The 11695-nt window shown below is 33.5% G+C and overlaps 1 protein-coding gene across 1 annotated transcript; it reads right to left on the bottom strand.

The window, feature by feature from the left end:
• Nucleotides 1-546: 546 nt before the first annotated feature.
• On the bottom strand, nucleotides 547-11514 carry cltrn (collectrin, amino acid transport regulator). Its single transcript, XM_052594948.1, has 6 exons — nucleotides 11353-11514; nucleotides 8515-8573; nucleotides 8317-8402; nucleotides 4877-4993; nucleotides 3847-4041; nucleotides 547-2803 (listed from the first exon to the last, which is right to left on the bottom strand). The coding sequence occupies exons 1-6, from the start codon at nucleotides 11414-11416 to the stop codon at nucleotides 2662-2664; spliced, it is 663 nt and encodes a 220-aa protein (XP_052450908.1). The 5' UTR covers nucleotides 11417-11514; the 3' UTR covers nucleotides 547-2661.
• Between the last annotated feature and the right edge of the window lie 181 nt (nucleotides 11515-11695).

Genomic DNA, 11695 nt, shown 5'->3' with positions numbered 1-11695 from the left:
TTGGATGAAAGCATCTGGTAAATGCATAAAAACCATCAGACTGGTGGGGATTGCTGAAAACTTCAACCTGCAAGAGCATCGCCGCAGGTGACAGAGTTCAGTACGGAGACATAGTGAGATTCTCATTTATCCATACATGATGGGGAGTCTTAGTCAGAGAAAGATCTTTTTCATGGTAAATTTATTCGTAAATGAAATCCAGATGGGACTTGTAATTAAATTAAAGTCATTTGCACTCTTTATATGGTGGAAGTTAATCATCATTAAAGCTCCAGAATAAAATATAATTTAAACACATTATTTCATGACAAAAGCAAACTATTGTGACCAGTCTGACCTAAGAAAAAAGGGGGGTGGGGTTTGGGGGAATTAACATAATTTATTATATATATATATATATATATATATATATATATATATATATATATGTATGTATATATATATAATGTAATAATATATATTTTTTGGTTAAAGCAAGCTATTGTAACCAGTCCAACCTTAAAAAACAGAACATAAAATAAAGTAGTTTTAACACAAAATGAGATATTCAGTTTTTTATAGAATTTATTTTTATCATAATTTATGTGTACATTGGAAATTGAACCTTATCAAAGCTCCACAAGTATTAAATATAAGTGAAACACACTGATTTTATGACTAAAGCAAACTATTTTGTGACCAGTCTTACCTTAAAAAAAAGGAAAAAATAGAACAGAGAGCAGTTTGATTACAAATGAGACATTAAATCAACGTATTGTACTATCATATAAATACAGTTTTGAAATCCACATATTCAACATTGTGTAATCCTTAAACATTTAATCATTTTTTAAAGTAATATATGCAAGGTATTTATGTTTTGTTGTCAGTACAATAATAATGTACGTATCAGTGAGTGTCCAAATGAATATGCGTGCACTAAAATAACAAGTTTGAATACATAAAAGTTTAGGTATTACAAAAACTGGGGTTTGAACCTTGAACTTATAGCAGCAGTGATCATTAACTAGCACCTGAAGAACTGCAGCAGGTGTGGAGTGATGATCTGTTGTATTGGTCTCTGTATTCCTACAGGGCATGGATACATTATGTGCTTTCTTGTGATATTGGTCTGTTATTTTTGTGTGTGGTTGTGAAGACGGAGGATCTAATTAGTGAAAGATTGTGCCGTAAATCTCATGATAGGAACGTTCTCAGAAGTTCAACATCTCATATTCTTCAGGGAGATCTTCTCTTAATATTATTCAATCTTCTTTCCCACTCAGTGGAGGATCCAATCAATTAAGGCAGTTGAAGTGTGATAGATTCACAAACATCCAGATCTCATAATGAAAAAAAAAAAGAAGTTTGTTTTTGACACTAGAAAATTGCCTAATCTGTTACTGTGTAGAAGTGCCTCATCGTTTCATAAATTATTGATTCCCTCTAATAATTCATTATGCATTGTTGCTGAATAAACAGGCACCTTAGAACATAATTCAGACGTCAGCATATGCTCCGGATTACTGTTGTCAGCTGAATTAAAAACCTCGTGAAATGTTTGACAAGCATGGTTTTCTTTCCTGAGTTGACATATTTCCCTGTTTAAACACGAAGATGGGGGCGGGACATGTTGAAGGGCTTTGTTATAAAGCTAAAAAATTAACTACAATAACTGCTTTTAACCATTTTTTGACAGTTTTTAGTAGCACAGTAGTATGTTGATGTTACACCGTGTCCTAACCTGATGCATTGCGATAAGATTCCAACAATAATAAGTGTTTTTCCACAGACATGCAATGAAATGCGTCAAAAAACTCCAGCCAATCAGAAGAGGATATGGGCGGGTCTCTCTCTGAGAACATAAAGTACATAATCAAATAGATCCGTCACAAAATAAAAATATTAAAAAGATAATTGCAATTTATGTTAATAGTCCAAGTTTTTTTTTCGTCACAATCGCGCATTTATTTCTCGCGATTCAGACTTTTTCCCACAACTGCGAGTATAATTCCTTTTTACGAGTCTGAACCTCAATTCTGTCCTTTTCTCTGAGATTTGATTTTATCTCTTGCAATTCTGAGTTTAAATCAAATAATTCTACATCTCACAATATGACTTTTTCTCGCAATTTAGAATGTATACGTTGTATTTTTTTTTTTTCTCAGTATTGCAAGAAAAAAAGTCCTAATTGTGAGATAAAAACTAAATTCAGAGAAAAGTTGAGTGACTAAAACCATATTTTATTGTATTTTTTCACACTGAGTTCACATTTATATAATTAAAGATCTGAGGTAAATTTTCCATGGTCATTTTCAGTATGGCTATATATTCCAGGTCATATTAGACAGTTTTAACATTAATTATAATAATGAAGCACTTAATCAGTTCCTGAGATTATCATTGTCATAATTTGTATGTTGTTCCAGCTACAGAAATAAACATTATTTAAAAAAATAATTCTCAAAAAAAAAAAAAAAAAAAAAAAAATTGATTAGGACACTGTGTTAGCTTTGAAACTAACAGCAAAACTCAACAAAGTAATAAATACTCAATCTTGTTTCTGTGCATTCCAGGACTGTCTACAGGAGGCTATAAATTCTTTGTTATATGTGAAGCATTTTATAGGTTATTCAGTGAATCTGAATGGCTTTACTATTTCACTTTGGCTGTCATCAGCGTCTACAGCTTGGTGAAGCGGTCGTCATTTGAGAACGCTTGATTATAGGCGCCTTCTTTCCCACCAAAACTCGAAAGTGCGGTTCCGTTCTCTTTGACTATCCCTTCATCCTCTTCTGAAAGACCAGCAGCTTTTTCTTTGGCTCTGTGGTGAATAAAACATCATAAACAGGTCAGATCTGGGAAGGACCTAACAGTAATCTATGTCTGAGTCCATGAAAAGTCCTACTGTGTGTGTGTGTGTGTGTTTGTGTGTGTGTGTGTGTGTGTTTTTGTGACATATCAGGACACAACTCTGTATAATGACATGGGTATGACACAGGTATTACAAGGAGAGGGTGTCTTATGAGGACATAACCCATGTCCCCATTTTTCAAAATGCTTATAAATCATACAGAATGAGTTTTTTTGAGAAAGTAAAAATGCACAAAGTTTCCTGTGAGGGTTAGGGTTAGGTGTAGGGTTGGTAAGGACCGATAGAATATACAGTTTGTACAGTATAAAAACTATTACGCCTATGGGATGAACCTGCTTTTCACAAAATCAAACATATGTGTGTGTGTTTGAATGAATGAATAAATAAACAATTAGAATTGAGGTGACAGCACTACATCAAAACATATATTTTCATAAAATACAATCTCTAAATATATACAGTACCATTCAGAAGTTTGGTTTGGGGCATTAATTATTTTAATTTTTTTATTTTTTTTCAAGAAAAAAATGTATTGTGTAAAGATATTTACTGTGTAATGTCACAAAATATTGTTATTTAAAATAATTGCTTTCTAGTCATCCAGGAATCATGTAAAGAATCTGCTTTTGACAAATATATTAAGCAGCATTTAGTATTTAGTTTAGTTCTGTTATAATGTAAAAAAAAAAGAAAGAAAAGAAAAAGGCACAGGAGATGTATTTGAGATGTGTATGTTAAATGTTTGGTTAAACCTCAGTCTCTCTTGTGGTCATTTTTAACCATTTTAAACTGATTTTCTTCTGCATTGTATTGTAATGTATGTAAGTCACAATTTTGATAGACTTAATATCTTGTCATTTGTCTTCTCAAGTATCTTGCATCTTGATTTTAAAATGTCCAGTCCAGACAAATAATTTTTTGCAGTGATGTTAGGTGCATCATTGATTACAATTAATACTGGTAATAAATGGTTTGTCAAGAGCATTACTGACCGTCGTTTTTTGCTTACTGTGGACATCAGTAAAGCCACGATCCCCACAGCCACGGCACCAATGACCACCCCAAACACGATGAGCCAGGGTTCAGTGTCGTATATGATCGGGGCTGACAGCGTCGGCGGGATTCCCAAAAACTCCAGGGTCATGTCCGATAACAGGAATGCATTGTTTATGCGATGCTTATTCTCCCTGGAATAATGAAAAATGTGTTAAGGGTCTGGCATGCTAAAGAAAAGGTAGTCTTACAGATCTAGAGTCTTTTCATGATAGACAATGTACAATTTTTAGGCTTAACCATCAAACCTTAAGGTTGTGCTCTTTATACAAAGGATTTTCTAAATAGGTGTCAAAATTATGCTGCCTAACCAGATATCTTGTTTTTGCTTCATATCTACGTGCATCCTAGATGATTTGTAAAAACACACAGAAAATGTTAGGCTAATTCAAACTGGCAAACAAAGAAATTGTTAATACATTAGATATGATGAATTACTGAAAATTATGAAATCAATACTATTTTGTGCTTATTTAAATCTTGAATCATGGTGTGTTAAAATCGCACTCCTCTGCAGACGACAACATTTAAGTACTATTAAATGTTTGTGCAATTAAATGTAGCCTATTATAGTTTAAACAAAACATGTGCTTTAGTACTATGTTAACCAACACATCAAAAATATATTTTAGCATAATTAATTAAAATGCATTTTAAAGTATAAAACGTTTAATTTGACATTAGAAAATGCACTTTTTAAAAGTTTGCTAAAAATTGCCATGAGCAGACTCTCTTTAAATACACATAAGTGTCCTTTTATTTCATTAATATTTCATTATCTGCAAATTCAGTTTTTGTTTTTTAATTATACTTTTCAAACTTTGAAGTAACTGCATGCCAGCAGGCCAGCTTACTTTGAGGATTTGAAACAGGGCTGTACGTTTTTGCAGTACTGTCACATTGTTGCCCATGTGCTGTGTACCATCGAGTAAGTCATCAGAACATAAAGTCTAAACCTATAAACCTCACCTCACTGCTTTTTCTACTTGTTCTTTGGGGATCAGTTGGTCTGGTTGACCTGGGGATGTCACCACGAACATGAACGACACTCTTGGTGTATCATTGCACACCAGTATGTTGGTAATGCTGAAAAAGATTGATTAGAAAAATGTGTATTATTTTGGAGGCAGATGATGTGCTGCTTTTTTCTTCTCTTTTTCGAGGGCATCATAGAAAAAGCACTGAAACTAATGAAACAGCCTCACACAAACACACATACACCTACACAGCATAAAAAAAAAATAAAAAAAAAATAAAAAATCACTGCTTCAATCAATACTTTTGTCTTGTTTTCGATTATGAGAAGCAAAGTTGTGTGTTATAATGCTTTTTTTTCCCCTCCAGAGAACATATTTTTAATTTAAGTTTATGATTTTTAACTCATTTGCAAATTACTAATTGTTTTCTAATTTATGCCATAGAGTACTCTAAAAAGTTGACAAAATTAACTTTAAGTTATCAAAAACCAACTAGAATGAGATGGTTCTTCCTGTTAATATCACCAATGCTAAATCATCCTAAATAAATAAATAATTACGCACTACACTACTATTCAGACATTCGGGGTTAGATTAGTTTTTCCTTTTTTATATTTTATTAATACTTTTATTCTGCTTTATTATACTTTTATATATATATATATTTATTGTATATAATATATGAATTTGCATATTCACATAATGTCAGTGGACATCATTTTTATCAAAATACACTGGGAGCCGCCAATAAGGATCAAACACAATCAGCATCTCATCAATGTATCATGGTGCTTCAAAAGAAGTGCATGCTCACTATCTAGCACACCGGCATCAATCAATACTGCGGATCTCTCACAAACAAGCCTGAAGCCTCTCTGCAACACTTCAGCTGTGAGATTTCTCAATCGTTAGGGGCCGATATCTGGCTGGGAAAGGTTAACCGCAATTGATTTCCCTTGACCCATTAGCGTCTATATCGGCCCGTAATTACACTCGTTAAATTAATCAGTCATGCTTTCCCTACATCCGAGAGCGGCTCAATTACACGAATATAATTGAGGGGATAAACATTGATTAAAAAATACATATTTAATCCACTAAAACAGGTCAGGCCTAAGATAACATCATGCATTTCTCTTTTCACCTTTAGATTATTACTGTTATTACTGAATGTGTAATATGACTGCTAGAGCATAGGGCTTGGATAATAATCCATCATTAAACTAAATTATATCTATTCATTGAACATCCTATCTCATTTATAAAAAAATAACAAAAACTAATGCAGTGGTTACCTGATATGTGGTGTTTTATCTATTTCATTTTAAACACGTAATTTATCTCATGGAAGGAGATTCTTAATGATTTTCATTTAAATGATCTGTCAAATGAATAATATGTGATATGAATAACTTGGTTAAATATTCATGCTGTGAATGTGACGCTTTATTTTATTAAAGTAACTAAATTATAGCTTTGTGAAGCTTTATGAAAATAAGTTTTAATCAATCGTGTGTTGCTATGGGATTTTTTCTTTTTTTATTAACCTATTTTATGTTCGCAAGATGAAAGACATAAGTTTTAGAACAAAAAGTACTATAGCACACCTTATTGAGGCATTATCTTTATGGCAAATGGAGATGAGATATACACTGAAGGTTTGGTAGGGTTATGAGTCTGTTCAAATTACTAACTCTGAGTGAGAAAAATAAAGGAAACAGAAAAAAACACTACATGAAGTTCAAGAACATAAGAAAGGCAGTGGAAACACTGCTCTGGCCTTGGAGCTGATATAGATTTGTGCGTCAGCAGCGTAGCAATGGAATCTGAGACTGTGCCTGTCAGATTATTTGCCGAAGGGGAGGCATATAAATTGGAAAGAGGAGAGGGCTGTGATTGGAGCCTTGGGGGACACACCGCGTTAGACTGGAACAGTACATGATCTATGTTCCTCAATAGATACAAATTACTGCCTTGCACTAAGAAATGATGTTAGCCAGAGGAAAACTCTACCAGTGATGCCAAAGGCTGACGGCAGACGGTTTCAAAAACTGCTGGATATTAAGAATTAACGAAGAAAATTGGAAACCCGTCTGTTATTGTTAATGTAAAACAGTGTAATATAATGTAACGCAAACCATTGCAACACATGACAATGCAATGCAAGGCAGAGCAAAATAATGTAACAATCTCAGTGTATCTTAAATTGTTAACCCATCTGTCACTTAATATAACATAATGCAAATATAGCACAAAGCAATGCTGCAACAACACAATACAATGCAACACAAAGCAAAGAAACAGAACGCAACAAACGCAATACAGTGCAATGCAGTGTAACATAATATGATCTTGGCTTATCTGAAATTAACATCTCAAAGCAAAGCAGAGCAATGTGAAGCAAAACAATATAATCTTGGTCTCTTTTAAATGTTTAACCTTTCTGTCATGAAACATAACATAATGCAAAGCAATGCTACAACATAAAATAATAAAAAGCAACGCAAAATGCTCCAATGACATTCTCATAACCATTAAAAAAAAAACTGGACGTATTGAACGTTCAGAGAACATCCAGAAATAATGTTTGCATAACTTAACATAAGCCAAATGTTTCTATATTCAAATATTTCTGTGAGTTGGGTAAGTTAATGTAAGGCAAGAGAATGTAACAAAAAGCAATGCTGCAATAAATAAAGCAGAGAAATGCAGAGAACACAAAGCGGAGCAAAGCTAAGCAATATAAAATAATATAATCTTGGTTTATCTGAAATTGTTAACCTCTTTGTCATGTATTTTAACGTAATGCAGTATAATATAAGACAAAGCAAAACAATGCAAAGTAATGCAATATAATGGAGCCTTATATAATTTTGGCTTCTATGGTTTCATGTTTCACGTATTAGTCATGTTATAATATTTCACATTTTACAGTTGTAAACCTTGGGTAGTTTAGGTTAATGTTTTAAATAACTGCTCTTCCATCTAGAACTGTTGCCAGATAATTCACTTTATTTTCTGAAGTTTTTTAAAACATACCACCTGTTTCCCTCAGGTACAAAAACTGAGAAAATAAACCCAGCACTTGAAAGTATCTACGGCTGTAGAAGCACATGAATATTTAATGAAGCAAGCACTGAAGAAGCTTATGATTGGCTGTTGGATGTTGCATTTCAGAACCCCAGTGTTTCACTCTGTTGCAACCATTGACACGTTTAACCTCAACAAAACCTGACCCATGCATGAAGAACAGACAGATTTGACTCTAAAAGCCATCAGCTCTTCTCAGCAGCTGTGGTCAAATCATTCCGCTTACGTTTTCAATCACAATCAAAGTGGTCATCACAAAAACAACCTTGGACAGAGCAGATTTGCTGCTACTGATCTTTTGTAAAGTGTGTCACCTGCTCGTGGGTGGAAAGCGTTACTCACTCATACGTGTCGTTCTTAGTTTCTTTCCTCATCGCATACGCCAGAGTAGATCTGAAAAGAAACATCTCGCTCTCATTCCAGTCATACTGAGATAAACAGAAAAAAAGTTTCATTATTTAACAAGTTGCACAATATGCCTGAATAAAATTATGAGGAGGACATCAAATCAAATGCAAAGAGAAGTAAACCAAAACCTACGGCTTCTTCTCCGAGGGCCGTTTTAATGCTTAGTCTGACTTTAAATCCATCTTGACTGTCTACGGAGAGAGAAAGAGAGTTCATTTATTAACAGAAATCATTGCTTGCTGTTGTTATGTAGATCCGTTACTTCTCGTTCTTTCTGGGCTGATAAGGATTTTGCTGAGTTTGTTTTTATGTACCGTCCTTGTAAAAGATTCTCATTAGGGAAATGATGTGTCACTTTATTTCTCAGTGATTTCTCAAGATACCAAACTGAATGAGATAAGATACGATGCCAAACAAGAAAGTGAGTATGTTTTCTTTTTGGTCGGACAACAAAGTGGCAGAATCGAGTTTAGATGTTTAGACGCTTCGGCGATGATTTTGTCCTAATTTAAACTCTCTTGAAGTTTCAGTTTACTGTAATTTCACACTCCCTCTGAACATTTCACTTTCTCCTTTTCTTTAAATGTATCCTGACTATCGTGAATTCAGTCCCCTTTTCCTTGGCAGGCAAATCTCTCAAAAATATCATATATATATATATATATATATAAAAAAAGACAATGAATACAATGTAAGACAATGAAGCCTAAAACTATATATATATATATATATTAGTGCTGTCAATCGATTAAAAAAAATTAACTAATTAATCGCACAATTTTTTTAAATTAATCGCGATTAATCGCGATTAATCGCAATTAAAAGACTGAAACTTTTTGGATATGTAAATGTAAAATGTAAATAATTAATGTAAACTCAAGACAAAGAAACTATTTAAATTCAAAATATGATTGTTTATTGGAATTTTTGTTTAACTTGTAACAGATTTTCTCATGTAAACAACATACCTGCAATAAACCATCAATATCCTCCAAATTAACTGTTGGCTTGAAAGCCATATTTATTACAGAAATAAAAACACAGGCATGTAAGTACCATTTGAATTTCAAAACAATCAATGTCAATAAAAAACAAAAATGATTTCCATGTTGAATTCTAAGTGGACTGCAAAAAAATTCCAAAGTATAGTCATTGCCAGTGCTTTAAGTGGGCCAGTACACACAGGTACTCAGTACCGCCACTTCCAAATATAGCTCTTGAGCGTACCGCCACCTCTCCGTGCGCCCTGAACGTGCTTGTAGCGTACCGGTACGCTCATTTGGACATCTGTTTTAATAGAGTTTTTAATCTTTTACCTGCACTGCCGATTTTCAGAGCGCCCTTCACAATGCAAGCTTCCTAATTCATCCCACCCAGAGCAGAAACTATATTACCCATTCACCCTTAAGTTATACAAGTGAATAGCGCATGTGTCGCTTTTCCCACTGTTAAGTGTCAACAACTCAACGTGGCCGGAGAAGGTGTGTGAAACTCGTTGTGAGTTATACTAAAGCAAAATCTTGAGTATTTATTGTCTGATAAACATTAAAAACTGTCTGCGGAGGTTGAGTCGTCCTGCAGCCCCCGCTGGCTGCTCATTGGCTGCAGCATCTTTTTTCTAAGTTCTAAAAAAATACCGTAGACGGCAAGGCACAAATTTAGATATTAATTTATCTAATTAATCTATAGCCTATGCACAAAGACAATATGATCTTTTTGTCCCCTTTTTGTTTTAAAGCTTGATGAAGAGAGAGAGCGCAAGTTGCTGCAGCTGCGAGGAGGACAGTGATGCACGCGTACAGGAGTGATTGACATTTCGCGGCACTGTGTACAAAAAATACTCCGCTACACAATTATTTCTTTATTTTCGTTTAAGCTTATTAACGTTAGCGTTACAGAAAGGTCTGATTTACGCACTGTTACAGTCATACAGTCATAATGTTTCTTGTGGCAGACTGAAGAGTAATCCGGCAGAGTTTTATACTGAAACTTTCCGTCTAAAAGTCCTTCCTTGGTCTTATCCATATTTCTTTGCACGTTGAACACACATAGGCCACAACTGGAAATAAAAAAAACTGCAACCGCGTTAATTGCGTTATTTTATTTTAACGCGTTAAATATTTCAAATTAATCTAATGCGTTAACGCGCTAATTTTGACAGCACTAATATATATATATATATATATATATATATATATATATATATATATATATATATATATATATATATATATATATATATATATATACTAAAACTTACAAAAAAAAACTAAATAAACCAAAAAAATACAAAAACTTACTAAAATAAGTACTAAAAGTATTAAAATAACTAAAGCTAATGAGTAAAAATTAATAACAATTTTATAGACATTTTAAAAACTAAAACCAAGAAAAATGCAAAAACACAAATAAAATACTAGAACAAATTATAGAAAACTAAAAATAAAGTGAAAAACAGAAAATGAAAAAAAAAAATTCAAAATATTTATAAAAAAAATAGAATAGTACATCAGTGATACTGAACACATACTACAGTTTTTTGTTCATTTTTTCATATATTTATTTAAAATGCGTGTTTTGGTATTTCTATTCAATTAAGTTCAAAAACATTAAATTAAAGAAAAGATGAAACATGGAAGGCAGTACAACTAATGAATTACACACACACACACATACACACACACACACACACACACACACACACATATATATATATATCTACAAATGCTCAATTCCATCTGATTGAACACATTTTCTAGTACATTCATTCATCTTTAACACTATTATTCAGCCTCTCAGATGGCTCAAAGGCTGTGTTTTCTTTCCTCTGTGAGATTAAAAATGACTGCAGCTACTCTGAACTCAGAAACAAATGACCAACCCTCAGCAGGTGCAAAGATCAGAGGAAAACTATTTCACTCAAACAGACACCGATCCGCACAAGATCCCGGCAAATCTGAGATGTTTTACCTTTACAGAGATCCTTTGCCACCAGGGGAGGCAGAAATATCAGAAGAAGAACTCCAGCTAGCATCTCTCTCTATCTGGATGAGCAACTTTATCTCATATGCTGCTGAATTCAGCGGTCAGAGATTATAAACCGGTCAGAGCATAAGATACAAAGGGCTGGACCGAGCTGTTTAATGGTTAAGCGATGACTAGATCTGCCTCCAGAGTGAGAGAGAGAGAGTCAGAACAAACACCATACAGTATATTCACATATAGTGGAGAAACTGTCAGCGGAGAACATAAATGTAAATTTAAAAGGAGAGCTGTGTGCCTGGCTGCCTTTGATTGTTTCTGCCGTGAAATA

This window comes from Carassius gibelio, chromosome B23 (assembly GCF_023724105.1).
Source record: "Carassius gibelio isolate Cgi1373 ecotype wild population from Czech Republic chromosome B23, carGib1.2-hapl.c, whole genome shotgun sequence".
NCBI classification, from domain to species: domain Eukaryota; kingdom Metazoa; phylum Chordata; class Actinopteri; order Cypriniformes; family Cyprinidae; genus Carassius; species Carassius gibelio.
The sequence above is the reverse complement of the archived record's forward strand: the minus strand, read 5'-3'. Positions and strand labels throughout refer to the sequence as shown.

Excerpts from the sequence above, each read along its gene's own strand:
- cltrn (XM_052594948.1), bottom strand. The coding sequence starts at position 11,416 with ATGCTAGCTGGAGTTCTTCTTCTGATATTTCTGCCTCCCCTGGTGGCA. Across the intron at positions 8,403-8,514 it reads CGGCCCTCGGAGAAGAAGCC|TATGACTGGAATGAGAGCGA; the intron begins GTAGGTTTTGGT and ends TGTTTATCTCAG. Across the intron at positions 4,042-4,876 it reads CAAGTAGAAAAAGCAGTGAG|GGAGAATAAGCATCGCATAA; the intron begins GTGAGGTTTATA and ends TCATTATTCCAG.